The sequence below is a fragment of the Ambystoma mexicanum genome, chromosome 10, assembly GCF_040938575.1.
Source record: "Ambystoma mexicanum isolate Mex_15411 chromosome 10, UKY_AmexF1_1, whole genome shotgun sequence".
In the NCBI taxonomy this organism is placed as follows: Eukaryota; Metazoa; Chordata; class Amphibia; order Caudata; family Ambystomatidae; genus Ambystoma; species Ambystoma mexicanum.
The window spans coordinates 1,515,056,925-1,515,077,834 of record NC_090932.1 but is presented as its reverse complement, the minus strand read 5'-3'; the positions used below and the strand labels follow the sequence as shown (position 1 = coordinate 1,515,077,834).

The following is a 20,910-nucleotide window of genomic DNA, read 5'->3' as shown; positions in this document are numbered from 1 at the left end:
TTTTTGCCTTTTTGAATGGGCGCATTCGAGAGCGTTGTGTATGACCTTTCTGCAAAAATATTGAACATTGATGTTTGCCTAATAAATTCGGCAAACAATGAGGGCAGAGGCTGTTGAATTCCTCCACTACTTGTGCCAGCTGGTACTCTCTGTCTGTCATTAACGGGTTCACTGGCAAGTGCTTTTTTATTTGAGTTTTCTACAGCATGCAATTTTTGGAGTGCCACTGTTTCTGTTGGTCGTTCAATATTAATTGTGAGGGAAGATGGTAAATCCACTGTCTTTGGTGTCATGCTGCTGGTAACACTGATTCGGGGTTTGCCCCTGTCTTGCTCCGGTTATTTTTTTTTGTTTGGATTAACTGATGTTTCCCAAGTTTCCTCATGGAACCAGTACAGAATAAATCGCCCTTTTCTGTTTCGTTTCTCGTGGATTTCGCACAATGACAGTGACTTTCAGTGCATTTTAGAGGCATTTGATGAGGATTGTCGTACCCATTTAGTACATTCCAGCACCGCCTCTATTAACTCAGTTTTCCCCTCGATTTAATTTCGTGTCATGTCACTTAGTCTGTTCTGCCACTTCAGTGACAACTCAGCTTTGTTGTATTTGTTTTGCAAAGGCTTCTAGAGAGGACATTTTTGCGTTCATTAATCCAAACAAAGAAACTTGATCTTTGACTGTATCGTTCAAGGTTTCATACAGCTTTACAAATGGTATCATGGCTGTCGTGGTCGCGGCCATCACGTTATTATGTATTTGTATGCTGGCAGCGACTGATGACAGTCCCTGCTGCTTCGATTGTTGACTGTCATCATTGGGTGCTGGGATTTCAGGTTCTTTCTCCATTTCTTGTGATGTTAAATTGGCAGCAGGTACCTTTGCTGGAGGTTTAGCTGTTTGATCCGTCTCATGTTCCCCGCTTGGCTGCCTACTTTGTCTAAGCAGCGGGGGTGTTATTCTTCCTGGTATGTGAGGTGTCAGTATTGACTTGACATTTTGTGGTGTGTTTGACAAGACGTGGATGTAACTTGCTCCTTTTGACTCTCTCTCACACAGGTCGATTGTTGTTGAGGCCTCGTTTTGGTGAGAATTGGATGGTCGCCCTGGTGGCCACCACTTGAGTTCACCATTGACGTCATGGCGAAACTGGCATCCAGTTTGGCCCTTAGGCGTGCAAAGTCAGCCTTCGAGAACTTTGAGAACCTCGGCATCAGTTATACTGGCATTTTCTCTCAAATGTTCCATTTGATAGTTCATGTTCTTGGCAACAACAGCACCAACTGAATTTGGTTCAGCCGAAACCGGTATGGTTGACTTGCTTGTCAAGTCGTGAACATAAGCATGTTCGGAATGGTCTTGGGCATTCATTACAGTTGTCATGTTAGGCGTTGGGGGTGGGGGGAACTGTGTGCAGAGCAAATATTCGTTGGTAATGTTGATGTTGATAATGCTGGTAATTTTGGTAATGTTGGTGATTCCACAGTCACAATCACCTAATAATTAGATATTGAAGTATCAATCTCCACGTTTTCCTCAGGCACACAGTCAGACTACGTAGTCGGACAGACACATAATTCAATTTCGTTTCCACGAAGTAGCTTTTGCCGCATTAGTGGACTTAACATCGCTTTATTTTCCAGTGTTTTCCAATATTAATCAGTGTATTTTCTAACAATGATTTCAACAAGGTTCAAAGCAGAAACAGCAGGCAGACTGAATTCGCTGCCGAACTCTACGCACCGGCGTTGCGCGCCTCGTTGGCCTTTTGTAGACAGTCTTTAATAATTAAAGGAGCAGTAACTCGTAGACAATGCATGGCAAACAATGATTTCAACCAGGTTCCCAGCAGAAACAGTAGACAGGCTGAACTTGCTGCTGAACTCTGCGCCATTCCCCTAGTTTTAGTACGTCACAAACAAACAAAAAAAGAGATGGCTGATCCTCTAGCACTCTGTCAGAAAGTTCAATATTTATTTATCCCGGGGGAGGGAAAGCATCACCCCTGGATCACTGGTTTGATCCTCCTTGCAGGCTCAACTACCACAAGAATGACTCCCTTCTTACAGCCTTCCTTGGCTTTGCTCTCACAGTTCACAACATCAGAAGGGATGACTCCCTTCCCCAGCCCTTTCTCAGGTTCAGTTCACAGTTCACATCACCTGGGGGAACGTCTTCCTTCCACTGGCCTTTCTCAGGCTTATTCCACAGTTTACAACACCAGAGGGAATAAATTCCTTCCCCAGGCCTCTTAATTATTTGGTTTCACTGTTCAACTCTCCACTTGTTTGTTCTGGCAGACTGGTCCACTCTCCTGCCAGGTACTGCCCTAAGGAGACATACAATTACTGCACCTTTAAAATGCTGACTGCATATTTACTGCAAAGTCAGTATTTAAAAGAATTCCGAGTCCCATTACTGCAACGCAGCGGACCGGGGGTTGCGGGTGTGTCCCCCGCTCCCACTGGCTGCTGTTATGGGAGTCGTGGGGTTGTTGGCTATGGTAAGCAGGGGACAAGAAAGTAAGGTCGTCCTTGTCCCTAGAAGGGGAGTATTTCCCCATGAGATCCTCCTGCTGAGTACCACCCTCAGGGCAACTATCGGGTAGCGGCCTCATCTCCCTCGCCTCATGGGAAGATGTGATGCTGGAAATGCATTAGAGGGACATGGCCTCCTTGTCCTTGTCCTGTACTCCCTTATAATGTGTGTTCTGTGTTGTTTTCTGCACAGGAGTCCAGTTGGGACTCCTTTCAGTGCAGCTTTTCCTCTTTTTGGTTGTGGTGAACAGAAACCCTTGGGATACCCTATGGAACCCATGGGTGGGGGTACAACCGTGTAAACATAGTGAATGTTTTTGGGCACCTGTGTGTTGCCCGCAGGGTATGGGCTCGTGGCAGTTCCATGCTGAATTTGACAGGTGCTCCGAGTATCCTCCATTTTGCAATACCATTGCCCTGTCATAGGAATCTGTGGATTCCTGATAGAAGGCAAAATAGCCCCTGTGGCCTCTTGGTTTCTACTGCCTGTGACCTTGTTTACCCAAAGTGCTGGGAAGCCCTGACTCTGTCCCTTCCCCTGACTGGCTGTTGGTGGAAGAACCATATATGGTATTGTGGGGAAGTCCGGACCAGACTGGCTTGAGCCTTCCAGTGACTATATGTTGTGGGTACACCCTTGGGGTGGGACCTGTGTGAATAGAGTATGTGACCAATATGCATTCTATGTTATGGGTGTCTGGTTACTGTGTGTGTGACACAATGAATGAGACAGCCTGCCTAAAACTGACAGGAATGCAGTGTGGTGTGCTGAAAGGCTGGGTGCTTGCCCCAATCCATATTCCTTGTTATGGGCGTCTGGGTGAAAGTGAATAGCCTGAATGCATGTGAGCCTGATTGGCTGCCTGCCTGCATGAATGTCCATCTGTGTGATTGGCTGACTGAGCCTGGTTCAGCCAAAGTGAATGAGGGACAGATATGTTTATCTGGGGACCTCTCACTTACCAATTTGTTCAGAAGATGAAGTTGAAACTTGAAGCTGCTTATTCTTGAGGCCCAGCTGTAAGAAGAAGAATTGCTGTTGCTTTCCTTTGACGAAATCTAAAATCTGTCGAGGACTGATCCGAGAGAGGAACTGGCTAGGAGACCTCTCCCCGAGCTTTGAGGGAACATCGTGCAAAAGCTGATCTTCATCGAGGTAGCCTGGAAGCCAGTCCTGAAAGGCAGTCGACCAGAGAAGGGGTCCACTGAGAATCTTGAAGAGAAGCACCAGGATATTAAGGCCATCGAAGTCCATTGCCGTCAACCAGGGTTTGGGGGATTTCTGTAACCGCTGGAAGCCAGTCGAGTCGTATCGGCCAGAAGCAGGGACAGCTTTACGGCGTGCTGCTGGACGACTAGAGCCGCAATGCTCCACCTGCCCAAGAACATTGAACGAAGGGCTCCCTTACCATCACCGTCGACCGCTTTGTTTTGCCGGAGAAAGTCGAGGTCGTCGGCTACCAAGGAAAGTCAGCTGGTGTGTTTACCACCACCAGAAGCTGATAAAGACGTCCAGAGGACAATGATGAAGTGAAGATCCGAAATCCAGCATGTGATTGATTCCCAATCGGTGAAGCTATCCCGAGGTACGTGCTGCGGCTGCAGCACCGACATGCTTGAGGACCGAAGCATCTTTCGACAGCTGACTCCCGCTGCTGGGCCTACCTCCATCACTGAGTCATCTTTGCGGCACCAAACTGATCTTCACAGGACTTCCACGATCGAGCGTCGAAGAGCAGCACGTAGATCAAAGCTGCAGTCTTGACGCAAGTGTTCACATTTCTTTGAGGAATCTCAACACCATGCGTCTCCTGCTTTAAAGGGAGTACACTCTCGAGGGCACCATCGACGACCCATCGAAAAAACTCTTCTATCTCATGTACATTGAGGTGGTTGAACATTTTTACCAGGAAACAAGACTATTTAAACGTTAATGGACTGGGCTTGTTAATACTCTTTATTACAGGTTGCCCAGGTGGGGGATCTTCACTCAGAACTGAGTCTTAGTAACAAAAGAACCATTATGCCAATGTTTAACCTAACTTGCCTTCCTTCCTATGATCTATGCTGTTACACATTGCTGCATGATTTGTATGCCATTATAACTGTCAGCAGTTGATGCATTGTAAAGGAATCAATAGCTAAGTGTGGTACCACATAAACATTGTATCTATTTGCCATATTAGAATTGCCAAAGTACAAAGTGTGTAATTAATAAATGTATATATCTTGAACGTTATTTTTATATAAAGAACTGTGTTAGCATATAACATAGTGTGTGGACATTCCTTTGTGGGGGTTTGGGGACTACACTGTACTTAGGAACCAGCCTGCATCACCTCCTGAGAGCTTAAGCCTTGGTTGCTCGTCCAAACTACCAAATAGAGAACCTTGGCTGGGGTGCTCTGAGCTTCTACTCTGCCGTATAGAGGGCAGGAGTACAGATACCCACTCCAGACCTTTACAGAAGTGGCACCCCCTCAGGGAGAAGTGATGACATCAAATGATTAGTCACAGTTATCTTCAACGTACACTATACAGGATCCTCCTTGCTCACTGACTTTTTCCATTCTAACTCATTTCACTTCAGAGTCTCTTGCTCTTCTTTTATGTACCAATGCCTACTATGCACTGTAAAGCTGGTGTCCTTTTCAAATGTATTTTACATTTAAATTGTTTGAGATGGACGTAAAATACATTTCTTTTGTTTTCCCCTCATACTTAATTTGTACCATTTTAGTTTGTCAGCTTTTTTGAGTTGTTCAGATTTATTGTATTATTTCTATCAAACTGTCTCAAGCTCTTTGGATACAATCTCTGAACACATTAAATCATTATATTAAACAGAGAAGGTGATGAAAAGAGCATGTGGGAGCGTGAGCAAGATTAATAAAGAAATGTAAAGAAGGGAAGAGAAAGTAAGAGTGGGGCAGGATAAAATGGAGAGTGCATGTAAAAGAAGAGATGGTGGTGAAAGAGATCAGGGATCGTTTTCAGGATATTCTTATTCAACCTTATTTTTATCATGTCTGTCAAACTGTGTCAAGATGTTTGTATAAAATTCCTGTTTATACTAAATAACAGAATTATATTAGTCAGAGAAGTTGGTGAAACAAGGGAGTGGGAGAGCGAGCCAGTAAATGAGATCAATAAATAAACAGAGTGCATGAGAGCGTGTGTGAGAGAGAGAGAGAGAAAGAGAGAGAGAGAGAGAGAGAGAGGGCAGAATAGGACAGAGTGTGTGTGTAAAAGGACGGATGGTCAGAGAAAGACGAGAGAGAGGAAGAGAGTGGGAATGATATAAGAGAGACAGAGCAAGAGCGACAGTGTGCACTGAGTGTCAGAGTAGGCGAGAGAGAAATGGGGTGAGCAGCAGGATCGAAGTAAAGAAGAAATAGTAAGAGAATAAAAGAATGAAGGTAGGCAAGGAAGAGAGCATTTCTGGCACATCACACCACATTGTGTTGGGATTTAGGAAGAATTTCACAGGCGAGGTGTGTGTATACCCATTATTATCACATCCCTCCCTCCCATGAAAAGCAACAGCCTGGGTTATTAGCTACTCTGCTCATCAACTACCATGTCCATTCCAGCCCCTCAGTCCCTTTCGGTGCAAATCGCTCATGTGCATTTGACTGTGCTCACCTTTTCCCCCACTGCTCTGCTGCTCTTTTTCTATCCCCTCATAGACCAAGGTTTGGATGCCCCAGGCGAGGGCCATAACATGCCAGCATTCAAACAAGCCTCTGTACAAAGGTGTAAACTGGGGCAGTATACACAATTCTTAACATAAGATTAAATATCACTATAACATCACTGTACATTGTTGAGGGCACTTCAATCTACTTATACCAAATATGTGTGTAAAATGCCCTGATCATACTTCACTCGAAGATTATGAGAAAACCAGATGCTGCTGCCATTACCTTGATGATGTGCTCCTGAACACAAGTGGGGTCACTACTCCCAAGAATACTGAGAAGCTCATCATCGGAAATGAAGAAGAATCTTGGAAATGCATTTCGTTTGGAATCCAGGTAATCGTTTAAGCTCTTTTGACATTTCTCCAAACTTTCACTCATGTTTAGTAGATCTGATAATCGGTTTGGTGCTTGACAACAATTTTTTATGATGGGATCCTTAACTGTATCAGACATAATCTGCAGATGAAGAGAAATTACTGTGTTAAGACAATGTAGGTTTCAATGTTGTACAACTGCTGAAAAAAAGTGGCAATGAAAATATAATTGCTCCAACTGTTTCAGACTGCTACAATAGACATATTGTTCAGTACAATACTTACCATGTGTATGTACTGTTTGTCCCATATTAAGAAGTGTCTTATCACGAAACCAGCACAAGTAAAACATTTTTAGTTGTCCAACTGCACAACAGAGGTGGGTGTATGTTTTGTAACACATCTTTCAAGAACTTTAGAGAACTGGAGCTAGTTGCGGCATGGTCACCTGTGCAGGCTAGGTACAACTAAGAATTTCGTTTGGCAGCAAAGGGAAGGTTTGAATTCCTTTCTAAAGGATTTATGATCTCCTATTAGGCCGATTTCTCTAAGAAAAAACTGTTTCCGTTATCCGCAACTCACACTTTAACGGAGCAGCTAATGCACTGGGATTTTTTCACTGTGGGGGCACGATTTGTTGCATGGTGGATGAGAAATGTTGTCATTTTGGTATGTAAAAGGCAGACCATTTTACAGCATAGGATGGTCCAGAATTCCAGAAGTCCCTGTGGGTGAGACTGAGCCCTTGAATTTGACACTCTAGTGCAAAGGAAGGCAATGAAGAGATCTCAATTCTGTAGATGTCAGTGTTAATGGTTACATTTTAAGGGACATTGATGCTGTTTTAGTTTTGGATTTTTTGCAGTTTTTATAGAGTTTTAACATTGGTTGCCATAAGGGATATTGTTATGCAACTTAGGAGTAATCAGTGCAGACAGAGAGTTTATTGTTCAAGTAGCAACCTACGGTCCTTACTTCCATTACCAGTTTAGGAGGGTGCCCAGCAGGTCGAAGCTAGAGTAGTTTGGGCATCTGTACCCACTCCGATTATCTCTGCTGTGAAGGATCAGGGGGCAACAGGGAGGCAAGAGTAACAAAGTGAATAAAGTATTCTCACCTACCAACCTAAAATACAGCAATCTGAAGAATATATCAGGGCAATATCAAATCTGTCTTAATCTGTACAAAGAGGAAGACAAAATAAATTGAAAGTGTATTTGAAGGTGAACAGCATTATAGCTCTCTAAAGGAAACAACCTCCCTGCGGTTGCACTGCCTCACCTGGGAAAGAAAGATAGAAAACCTCTTGATTCCAAGGTTCACTGACCCATCAACCTTGTTCACCAATAATAAATCATTAGGGCCACAGTACTTTTCTACAAAATGTTTAAAGAAAATCTAAAGGGTTCCTGAAAGTTTTAATTTTTGCTAGTCAGCACGGTCACTGACACCCCAGCTTAATCGCATACGATTTTGATAGCAAAGGCAGGTAAGGATAAGTAGGAATGCGAAGCATATGGGTGCATTGCACTTCTACGTCAAGATGCTAAAATACACACCACATTTTGCCCAAACCACTGGAAGATATGCGACCCAAAGTACTTCATCCTCAACAGTCTTATAAAAGGAAGGGGAACAAACAATAACAATAAGAGGACACTAAATATTATCTAGGGATGTAGGGAGGTGATAGCAGTCGACACTCAGAAATTACTTGAAAATCTAAAGTCTGGTTTACTCAACAAGATCTTTGACAAGATACGGTTGGGGACCATTTGCAATTTCGTGTCAGTTTTAGGGATGAATAGGTGGCAGTTTTAGGGATGAAAAGTTCGATCTAGTCTTGTTTCATTGGGTAGTGCCACCAGATAAATAATTTCCATGGTGTCACTCCATGGTACGTGGTTTGTAGAACTGATGGCATCATCAAGAGGGTTGCCAATGAAGTTAATAAAATCTTACATAGATGTTATTTATGGGCAGATTGTAATTTCTAAGGTCTCATTTGAAAGAAATGTTCAGGCATAACAAAGTGGTCCTAACAACATTTACTCTGAAATCAATGATGTCTCACAAAAGTCCATATTCATGTTATAAAACCTCATGTGTACTTTTAATTTGATATTCCACAGAAACCTAAGCTATCAATATGAAAGTTGAGCAACTGGTACTTCATTTTAACTTGTGAAATAAGATTAATAGGTCTGAACTGTTGAAATTGCGAGCCATGAGATAGCATCCTTTAGTTGGTCACTTATTGTGATCAATATTGTTGATGAAGTCCTCTTCACTACCAGAGGCTGCTATGTTCTGTAGAGTGTGAGAATCTTTATCACATAGTCCATGATTTCCTCCAGACGTACATGTCTGTGCAAGGTCGGTTGGTTGCTAATCATTTACATGGTGTACTGCATCTGTCTTTCAAACATGAACATCTTAACTGCAGAATGGAGACTGGAGCACACAGCATTTCTCAATGAACATGACCAATTTCTCTGTCTCCCAAATTCTATCCATGTCCAAATGCAGGTGGAACGGTTGATTGGTCATCTTGGTTCCAGATCAGGACATGGTCGGAAATCACTTCTTGTAGGGAGTAATGTTTCCCAGCTCCTTGGTTTCTTCAAAAACATAGCCCGGCATAACTCTACAAGTTTAGTTATTCTTGTTCTGGACTGTCAGACTTAGCAAAAGAATGTTTCCAGTTCATCAATGACATGCTCAGGAATGTGTTCTTGTGTTCCTAGTTAATTATTGTGGCCAAGTAATAATATTAGCTATGTTTGTGATGGTCATGGTTTTGTAGTGGGTTGGCACAATTCCCTGTAACCTTTTTATTTTGGGCTACTAAATGGCACTGAAAGCGCTACCTTAAAAGCCAAAACTATTGTCATTAACATAACATAAGAGTTTCAAATATGGGCTTTGAAAGTGGGTCCGTTTTCCGATGGAGATGACACAGTTGTAATCCCTAGAAGAAAGAACTAGAAAACAATTTTTTATTTTTTTATTTTTTGTGTTTAATTGTATTACAATTTTTACAAATTCTGTCCAGATTTTTCCTGTCTTTATTTGTTGTTTCTCATTGTGACTGTTGTGTAGTTTTCTGTTTGTTACAAAGTTTGGAGCTTTCTTTTATTGGTTTTTTCCCTCTAGCTTCAATTTTTCCAAAATGTTCGCTGTTGCCACAGTCAAAGATGTGGAATTGCCACAAATTAGCATGTTCCACCAAGTTTCTTCGTTTGCCGTTAGGTGCCGAGCTCTGAGTGGATTAAGATAGATAGTTTGCAGCTTTTTTGTTCCTGAACAATGAAGGAGGAGATGGCGTAATGTTTCGTTTTCCATCATCTCACAATATTGACAGTTTTTAGTAGTCGACTGTTTTCTTCGAAAAAGAATCTCATTGGTTTTCAGTAAATTCAGCCTTGCTCTCAAAAGAGTTGTTCTCAATCGTTTGTCTGGAAACTTTTTTAAGTAGTTTCTGACCTCATCTATTTTTTGGGTGTTCATTATGTGATGTGTGGAAGTTGTGAGATCTTCTGCTTTGTCTAAAGTCTCAATCCAGTCTTGTATTTTAAGTTTTCTCTTTATTTTTCCAGGGATCCTTTCTATATCCCATTCAGAACATCCGATTTTAGCCACCTGTTCCAACAGTCTGCTGTACCAACTTGTTAACATCGGGTTTTTTTCGCTCCTCATCTCTTGGAGTATGATCTCCAGAATTTTTGGTCTAGGGTGCCTTATGATTTTACCCAGGAATAATAGGCTGTTTCTCGTCACCACGGATTCCAATGATTGAAGGCTCAGTTCACGTCGGATAATTGCAAAGGGAGTGGAGTTTGGAAGTCGTAGCACTCTACGCCAAAATGTACCTTCAAGTTTAGCCCATAGAGTGTTCGGCAGATGTAACAGGTCAGAGTTGGACAGACCTTTGCTCTGTAGAAGTTTATTAAAGGAAGAATTGAAAATTTCCCAAATTTTCTATCCAACGATATTGCCTGTGCTGCTAAGGTTTTTGTTTTGGCGATGAGATGTTCTTGCATCGTTTTATCGATTTTACTGGTCGAGAGTTTCACCCCTAAGTAAGTACAGCTTTTAGCTGTTTCCAGTTTCTCAGAATTTGCGAACCATTGCGATCTTTTTTTTGGTCTTGTTGGTTTTTCTAAGATCAAGATTTTTGTTTTTGATGTATTAAGTTCTAGGTCGTTTTTTTTCAAGTAGGCTGTGAGACTGTCTATTTGTCTCTGGAGTCCAATTGCTTTTTGGTCAAGCAGTAGAATGTCATCTGCATAGAGCAGTCTTGTCACCTTTGAACCGCCTATTTATGGTGGAAATGATCGAGTGTCATTTTCAGAATCTGCTATGTCGGCCATGTAGGCCTTGGAAGCGCCGGTGCCAGAGGGCAGCCTTGTTTCACACCTCTGGCCGTTTTTATGTTTTCAGACATCCAGCCTGCTTCGTTGAGCCGGATTTTAATCGACATTTCACTGTATAGCGCTTTCACTGGATCAAGAATGGATGGTGGACATTTTTGTTTCTCCAGTTTTCTCCACAGTTTATTCCTATTCACGCGGTCAAAAGCTTGGACCAAATCAATTGAAGCAATGAATATTGATGGATGCCCCTCAAAGACTTTTGATTTTAATATACTGATCAGCATAATGTTTACTGACGTTCCCAAGTTCTTTTCAAATCCTGATTGGAAGGGGTCAGTTGTTTTTGCCTCTTTTTGCCATATCTGAAATTCATCCAACAACAGGGATCCGAAAAGTTTGCCGAGCACGTCTAATAGTGCAATCGGCCTGTAATTTCTCGGATCGTCCCTTGGGACCTTTTTATAAATTGGGACGATGTTTGCTGTCTTCCACGTATCAGGGATGGTTTTCGCAATCCTTGATCTTCTGAAGATTTCTGATATTAGTGGAGCCCAAATTTCTGCATCCTGTTTCCAGTGGGCATTGGAGATGCCGTCTGGGCCAGGGGCACGGGAGTTGTTCAAATTCTTAATCTTTGTCAAAATATCCTCCTCTGAGCATACTATCCAGGTTGCATCATCTTGGGTAGTCGCTGTTGCTTCTTCTGGGATAGGATCTTTGTATAGGTCAGTATAATGTTCACTCCATTTTTTTTCTGCAACACTGTTTATAGTTCTTGTGTCCGTAGGCGAGGTTTTGTGTTTTATGATTGCCCAAAAATCTCGTGAGTTTTTTTTACAGACTGCTCTCAGCATGTTCTCTGCATCCACTTGATATAATTTCCAGCGTGTCGATTGTATCCACGATTTGTACAGTCTTTTAGTTTTGGATGCCAAGTCTACGTTTGTCTGTGTTGGGTTTGTTCGTGCAAGCCGAGTAGCCTTTCTTAGATTTGATTTCTTTAACCTCAGGTCTTTATTTTAAATATGTAAATGTGTTTTGTCATCTGCTCGTATGCGTCGTGGGTGTAGATAAGGGATCAAAAGAGGGCTGTAATCCAGATTTTCTTTTGAAGTGTTTGAGGTTTTTTGTCCATTATAAGCTGCCGTGATAGAAATGATGCTTTCTGTTGTAATTTTCAATCGGTTTCCTTGTTGGTTTAGTTCCAGGTTTTTTGGCATTATCACCGGCATCCTTTTTTTTGCTGGCCACATTGCAGTTAGTAGATTGTGGTCACTCGCCGTGGTTTTCACTACCTTGAAACTTCTGGTTGAGAGATATAGCTCTTTTGAGGCAAAGATATAATCAATTGTGCTTCTTCTGCCAGCACTTTCCCATGTTGGAATTCTGGATTTGCCCGATTCTAGGGAATTTAGGTTGTACAGATCCCACGATTCCATCAGTTTTGTCCATGCTACACCTCTCGCTATTGATTGTGCATTGCCCGTGTTATGAGTTGTCCTTTCCATCTCAAATGCAGGGCTGGTGGCATTTAGGTCGCCACATATCAAGGTGTGGTCCATGTCGTACCTCTCAGTTGCATCTGTTAGAATTTTCTCCACGTTATTTATGAAACTCTTGGTCTTTGTCACCGTCGGATTCCAATAGACGTTTAGTAGTAGGATAAGGTCCTGCTTGAGTTTATTTTGCGTAGAGTCTTCTTTATTCCATTCTAACAGTGTTGCCTGAATTGTCAGAGATGATATCAAGTTATGAACTATTCTGAGAGCACCACCGCTTGTTACAGCTGTCAACAGGCCTGAGGTAGGACGTCCTCTTTCTCCTTTTTGTGCCGGAGAGAGTAATACTTCAAAGCCATCCAGGCTCAGCTGAGATAGTAACCAGGTCTCCTGTAAACTTATCAGGTCAAATAGGCCAAGGTTCACATCTCCTGAATAAGTCAGGTGGATGTGGCCTCTTGTGTTCCACGAGCCAATAATGATGTTTTGGTCTGGTTCTTCAGCCGCGTGATGCTCTTTTAACGTCTCTCCATCTAAGTTGTCAGAGGAACGATTTGGTTGCTATTTCCTCACATATCTTGTCAACGCTGAAGGGATCCATGCCCATTTATTAAGGTTCTGTCATGCACCAGCCCTGGAGAATAGCCAGTCGATGGAAATACTACTAAGATGGTAGTCGGTTCCGTTCTATCTATGGCGGCCTGCTCCATTCTATCGGTCTAGTCATTTTCCAACATGGCCGACATAGTCTATAACCAGCGGCCCATAGCAACGCTCTGCGCGTTGTATCGTTCCCGTTACGTGCCTAGCAGGTCGTTCTCAGCGCCTTGCTTATCAGTAGTGCCTTGCGTTCTAATCCTTTACTTATCCACCTATTCTTTCCCTACACGGGAGGTGATTTCAGGTTTTCAGGTAAGGTGATTAGGGTCTTATCTTCTGTCCTTTCTTGCACAACGCACTCTACCCAGCGTTTTCCATGTAAGTATGTTTTCTGTATTTTTCACTCAGCCGGTGCTTCAGCGTTAGTATTTCGCTGTGGGCATTTTCGACTGATCTTACTATTCTGTCCTTTTCTTACCTCTTTATTTCCTCTTGTCTTCTGTGGTTCCGTTCGTAACGCTTTCTTAGTGTTCCGGCGAACCGAGACCTCCTTCCAATCGACAACTCAGCCGATATAATCATCGAGCAAGGAGTGGACATTCATGCTACATGTCCGGAGCTCGGCGGCTATAAGAATCAAGATATCCGTGTAATAGCCAGACATCAGTGTTCCACGGACACCTGAATACTGATCGGGGTTTTTTGCCAGGAGGCTTTTTCCCCATTCTTAAGGGCGTGCTCCTCAGGTATCCCCTTGGTCTGTTATCAGCCGGATCACGGAGGTTGCCGAGGGAGCGCGTCCATACCTTCGACAAAAGAAAAAGGAGAAGAACCCCGCCGAAGGAGAAAAGGTTAAGAAGAAGAAGGCTGGAATAAAGACGGAAGAGGTCCAGGGGAAGACAGGTGAGGAGTCGAATCGTGACAGTATACAACGCCAAGAAGACACAATGGCATCACCAGAACAGATTCAAGATATGTGTAACGCCATACAGAACCTCCGAGTCGATTTGCAATCACTGCACGCGGAGAACCTTCTTCTACGACAACAAGCAGCCACTAGGGAAGTCAGTAGAGATGATTTACCGCCAATGCCATTCACATTTGGAAAGTACGATGGAAACCCTAGGTATATCAAAGAATTCCTCGATGCTTGTACAGTATATTTTTCCTTCCGACCTCGAGCTTTCGAGTCTGGAAGGGCCAGAGTTGGGTTCCTCATAGCCAACCTGACAGGAAGCGCCCTAGCATGGGCGACCCCTTTGGTAACCAATCAAGACCCTTTGGTTAACGATTATGCCCAGTTTATACAAGGTTTCAAGAACCGGTTTGAGCTTTCTGAAGTGCAGTATTCTAAATATGATGCCTATCTTGATGTCAGACAAGGAAACCAAGATTTACAGGGTTACGTTGCACAATTCCAAACACTGGCGGTATCAGCGGGATGGCCGGATACTGCACAACAAACAATATTCCGGAGAGGGCTAAATGAGGAACTGAAGGACGAACTGGCTAGAGCAGTACGTCCCAACACCTTTCAAGAGCTGGTTACGCTAGTCCTACAGATTGACTATCGTCTGCAAGAAAGACGAGCAGAGAAGAGAAGAGGAAGAGGATCAGCGCCACGCTACAGCCCGCCTTCAGGGAAGAGGGAAAGACCTATGTCGGAAGAACCTATGCAAATAGGGGCAACCAGGGGACCGCTAACCAAGACTGAAAGAAGAAGAAGACAGGAGTTCAATCTTTGTATGTATTGTGGTTCATCTAATCACATGCTTAAGGATTGTACAGAGATCCCCTCTAAGAGACAGGGAAACGCCAGACCCCAGGGCTTTGCAAGGGAAGCCATGGGGACCACCATACAAACCCTTGCAACCTCACAAGACCCATTAAAGAAGGAATAGAGGACAACCGTCTGATGGTATTCCAGCTGTCCGTTTCCTACAGTCTGAGGCAGAACCTACCGGTTTTGACAATGCTTGACTGCGGAGCAGCAGGAAACTTCATAGACGCAACTTGGGCTCAGGAAAATCAAATTCCACTAAGGAAGAAGGACAGACCAATACCGGTCGAGGGAGTGGATGGTCGTCCACTCTCATCTGGACTCATTACCATGGAAACAGAACCTATAACAGTAAGAATGGATCATCATGTCGAAACCCTCACATTCGATGCTATCAGAGCCGCTCATTTTCCGTTGATATTAGGTATTTCATGGTTAAGAAGACACAATCCCAAGATTGACTGGACTAACAACAAGTTAAGCTTCGACTCAGAATATTGCCGGGAACACTGCATGAATACTATGGAATTCCAGAAGGAGATACATTCCGGTCTCCCTACTACTCAATGCAATCTCTCGATATCCTCAATACCTAGGCAGTACATGACTTTCGCTAGAGTGTTTGAAGATATCAATCCCAGACTCCTCCCACCTCACCGCCACGAGGACTGTAGTATAGATCTAAAGGAAGATACCTCCTTACCCTTCGGCCGAATGTATCCACTATCCTTATCTGAAAAGGAAGCATTGAAGGAGTACCTCAACTCCAACTTAAAGAATGGGCTTATTCGATCATCAAAGTCCTCAGGAGGGGCATCTTTATTCTTCATATCAAAGAAGGACTCCAAAGAATTACGCCCCTGTATTGATTACAGGGGCTTGAACAGCATTACCATCCGAGACAGATACCCAATGCCGCTTATCAGAGACATACTGGAAGCCGTCAGGGATTCAAAGATATTCACCAAGCTCGATCTCTGTGGTGCATATCATCTGTTAAGAATAAAGAAAGGAGACGAGTGGAAGACCGCCTTCAGGACACCGCTGGGGTTGTTTGAGTACTGTGTTATGCCATTCAGACTGGTAAACGCCCCAGCGGTATTTCAGAGATTCGTAGACAAGATCTTTGCCGACATGTTATACATATCGGTAGTCATATACCTTGATGACATTCTGATCTTCTCTCCATCCTTGGAGGATCATCGGCTACATGTGTGCGAAGTACTTCGTAGGTTAATGGAAAATCAACTTTTCGCCAAGCCCGAGAAGTGTCTCTTTGAGACCACAGAAGTACCCTACCTGGGATTTATTTTATCAGAGAAAGGTATCCGCATGGACCCCAAGAAGGTGTTGGCCATAGACAGATGGCCAGAGCCCTCGTCTGTCAAGGAGATTCAACGTTTCCTAGGTCTGGCAAACTTTTACCGCCGGTTTATACCCAACTTCTCTGATCTGGTATTACCCATCACAACACTTCTCAAAGAGGGTATAGTATTCCAGTGGGGTTCGGCGGCTCAAGCAGCTTTCAAAACACTAAAGGGACTATTCGTCACTGCCCCGGTTTTGGTTCAGCCCGAGCAGGATAAACCATTTATCTTGGAGACCGATGCCTCGGGGAGGTGCGTTAGGGGCAGTCTTGTTACAGGAAAGAAGCAAGGGAGAAGAACACCCTATCGCCTATTACTCTCGCACCCTAACCGGAAGCGAAAGAAACTACTCAGTTCTGGAAAGAGAGTTATTAGCAATGCGGGCCGCCTGTCAGGAATGGAGACATCTGTTACAGGGAGCCTCTCACCAATTTGTGATTCGTACTGACCATAGGAACCTCAAGGTTCTCCAACAGATGGAATGCCGGAATTCCAGACACGCCCGTTGGGCCTATTATTTTTCAAGCTTTGATTTCCGGATCACCTACATACCAGGATCCCAGAATAGTGTGGCAGACGCGTTATCACGAAGCTGGTTGGAGGAAGATCTATCGGAGGTTAAGAAGGAGAAGATTCTGTGTGAGAACCACTTTCGTACAATTGCTAACCTATTCCTTGAGAAGGTTCAAGGTGAACTCAAGGATTATGCTCAAGAAGAGAAACAGTCATACCAATTGCAGGAACGCGAAGGGTTGTGGTTTCATCATTCCGCCTTGTTCTTACCCACCTCCGATCTTCGCAGACAGGCCATCAGCTTTTGTCACGATCTGCCCTTGGCTGGACATAAGGGGGAGAAGGCAACATTAGAGTTGGCGTCCAGGAGTTTCTGGTGGCCGTCGATGCGAAGAGACATCATCTCTTATGTATCGACGTGTCCCGTCTGTGCCATCAATAAGACCCCTCGCCACAGACCACTCGGACTCCTACATCAAGCTAAAACACCCACACGCCCCTGGGAGGACCTCTCATTGGACTTCATAGTAGAACTCCCGGTTTCCCAGGAGAAGAGGGTGATCCTAGTCACGATTGATTCTTTCACCAAGCTAGCTCATTTCGTAGCTCTCGTAGGAGTTCCTTCAGCCTCAGAGACCGCTACAGTCTTCCTTCGCGAGATAGTAAGGTTACACGGTCTACCACGGTCCATCATTTCGGACAGAGGAACGCAATTTACTTCTAAATTTTGGAACGCGCTATGTAACCAGTTGGCTATACAGAAGGCGTTATCCTCGGGATATCATCCCCAGTCCAATGGACAGACCGAAAGACTGAACGCTAGTTTAGAACAATACCTTCGCTGTTTCTGTAACAGGGAACAGGACGACTGGGCGGCTCTGTTACCAATGGCAGAGTTCGCTTATAACAACACTTTTCATACGGCGATTAAGATGAGTCCTTTCAGGTGTACCTATGGTTATGACCCACATCATCTAGGAACCTTATCTTTCAGCAGCCAGACCACAACTCCCGCCTTGGAGAGGATGCTGAAGGATCTCAAACGTACTCACAAGGAAGCCCTACAAACCTTGAAGGAAAGCCGCAAGAGATATAAGACCTATGCGGACACCAAACGTAATCCGGATCCTCTTTGGAAGACAGGAGATCTGGTTTGGTTATCTACGCGATATCTACCTCGCTGGGCTCATAAGGGGAAATTCACGGCACGATACATAGGTCCCTACCCAATCCTGGCCCAGATCAATCCGGTAGCTTTCAAACTGAAGTTACCTCACTCTCTGCAGAGAGTACATCCGGTCTTTCACTCCTCTCTACTCAAGACTCATCAAAGAGACCTGTACAAGAGACCTCTGAGAAGGACAGTGTTCACTCCGCCCGAAGAACCTGAGGAATATGAGGTGGCCAGAATTGTAGATTCCCGCTACAGGGGAGGAACCCTTCAATATTTGGTCCATTGGAAGGGATTTCCTGTGGCCGAAAGATCTTGGGAACTAAGATCCCATATGCACGCTCCCAAACTTGTACAGCGATTCCATAGGTTGTACCCAGGAAGACCTGGAGGAGGCGGGTATCGAAGGGGGCATACTGTCATGCACCAGCCCTGGAGAATAGCCAGTCGATGGAAATACTACTAAGATGGCGGTCGGTTCCGTTCTATCTATGGCGGCCTGCTCCATTCTATCGGTCTAGTCATTTTCCAACATGGCCGACATAGTCTATAACCAGCGGCCCATAGCAACGCTCTGCGCGTTGTATCGTTCCCGTTACGTGCCTAGCAGGTCGTTCTCAGCGCCTTGCTTATCAGTAGTGCCTTGCGTTCTAATCCTTTACTTATCCACCTATTCTTTCCCTACACGGGAGGTGATTTCAGGTTTTCAGGTAAGGTGATTAGGGTCTTATCTTCTGTCCTTTCTTGCACAACGCACTCTACCCAGCGTTTTCCATGTAAGTATGTTTTCTGTATTTTTCACTCAGCCGGCGCTTCAGCGTTAGTATTTCGCTGTGGGCATTTTCGACTGATCTTACTATTCTGTCCTTTTCTTACCTCTTTATTTCCTCTTGTCTTCTGTGGTTCCGTTCGTAACGCTTTCTTAGTGTTCCGGCGAACCGAGACCTCCTTCCAATCGACAACTCAGCCGATATAATCATCGAGCAAGGAGTGGACATTCATGCTACATGTCCGGAGCTCGGCGGCTATAAGAATCAAGATATCCGTGTAATAGCCAGACATCAGTGTTCCACGGACACCTGAATACTGATCGGGGTTTTTTGCCAGGAGGCTTTTTCCCCATTCTTAAGGGCGTGCTCCTCAGGTATCCCCTTGGTCTGTTATCAGCCGGATCACGGAGGTTGCCGAGGGAGCGCGTCCATACCTTCGACAAAAGAAAAAGGAGAAGAACCCCGCCGAAGGAGAAAAGGTTAAGAAGAAGAAGGCTGGAATAAAGACGGAAGAGGTCCAGGGGAAGACAGGTGAGGAGGAGTTGGGGAAGACAGAGTCGAATCGTGACAGGTTCTTTTCTGTCTTTTTCGTCTGCATCTGCGTTGAGACATTTCCATAGGTGGTGCGTTTTTCTTGTTCTCTGGTGATCTGTGTAAGAAGCGGACCTTTAGGCTTTCTTGGAGATGGTCTTTGTGATTTGTTGTCATTTTTTGTCCAGCTATCTTGGGAAAGAGAGTTTTCTCTGGTCTTTGCTCTTTCCTTGTCATTTTTCTTCTTTGAACCACTTTGATCTAATGTTTCTCGTGATTTACGACGATCCTCTGATTCTTTTCGCTCATCTTTTTCCAATGTTAGTTTGAATTTTCTCTTTGTTCTAGATCGTCTTTCAGTTATAGGTGTTATCTGTGAGGTTTTTCTTGTTTCTTTTTCATTTGTCTCATATCTGCGTTTTACGCTTGCATTGTGCAGATCGTCTCTTCTATGCCCTCTTTCTTCTGCTGTAGTTTCTCTTAAGGTATACCCTCTTTTGACTAGGTCTCCTGCCACAGATAACAGGAGTTTTTTCACTGTATAAGATGTAATATGCAGGAAGATGCTGTCTGTCCGGGCTTTGTGTGCGAACTCCACTATGTTTAAATCCACACTTTTAATTTGATCTCCTATGTGCACTTTTTGTAGTAGCCTCATAGTTGCTTTTCTATTTAGTAAGATCTTTTCCCCATTTTTGTCACTTTTTTCTAATTTCAAGGTACGTGATGAGTTACTTTTGTGAGTGAAAATTGTTGATGTCCGAGTGGGGTTTAACTGTATGGAGTAGTCCAATGGTCTTCTGTTTATTCTGGTTTTTCTTTCTGAGTGTCTGTCACTTGAGCTAGTTTTTTCTCTTCTTTCGAATCGGTTTTCTGGTGTTTCTGCACTTTTTCTATGTGAGGATGTTTCTGTTTTATTTGGTCTTGCATTTTGATTGTGTTGAGAGTATTGTTTATGACGGGTTCCACTATTCAGTGTGTTATCAGCCCTTTCGTCCTCATGTTTTTCCTTTTTAGTCTGTGTAGGGCGATCCTTGTCACTTTCGTATTTGGTTTTGTTTATCTTTGTGTTAGCCAATCGGAACAACGTTTTCCTTTCTGGAGTTATCCGACTTCTTCTATATCTTAGGTCGTCTGTTTTATATTTCTCTTTTCCAGATGCCTTTGATTGTGTCAGCTTATTTGTAACTCTTGGATCTGTTCTTGGGGAAGTATCTTCCACAAAGGACACCTTTCTTTTCTTTCCACTTGGGCGGGGTATTTCCGACTCTGAGTTTTCGATCGAATATGTACTTAGGTCTGCCAAATCAAGCGAACTCTCCTCCACATCTTTATGTGTTGATTTCGTGTTTGTTTCTTTTAGTTCACTTTCTGCCATTTTAGTTTTTTGGTCAGTCCCAGCTATCCACTTGGACATGCACAAGTTTACATTTTTTTCTATGCATTGTTTATCCTCTGCAGTTGGTCCTTTTGCACTTAGTTTTACTTTTTGGCATGAGCTATTTTTTGTGGTCTTCTTTCTTTGAGATTGATGGTCATTCTCATTTGGGTCCCTCATCGACTGGTTTTCTTTGTATTCCTCTTTTAAGTCTTTTTCAATTTTCTTTAGGTTCGTTTCTTTTTTCTCTTTGGTTTTAGTCAGTCTCCAGTTTATTTTTGCTGTGGTTTCTGTTTGTTCATCTTCGTACCCATTTTTCTTATTTTCAATCTGGTCGGTTTGAGAACTAGAGGATACTGCTTTTTTTTTT

At 43.7% G+C, this 20,910-nt stretch overlaps 1 protein-coding gene across 1 annotated transcript in view; it reads right to left on the bottom strand.

Moving 5' to 3' along the window:
- The window catches only part of DNAH10 (dynein axonemal heavy chain 10), a 2,725,177-nt gene that overhangs the window by 1,586,886 nt on the left and 1,117,381 nt on the right, over positions 1–20,910 (bottom strand). The window contains exon 29 of the mRNA XM_069619694.1: positions 6,464–6,697. Within this exon, the coding sequence (XP_069475795.1) occupies positions 6,464–6,697 (234 nt within the window). The remainder of the gene's footprint in view (positions 1–6,463; positions 6,698–20,910) is intronic.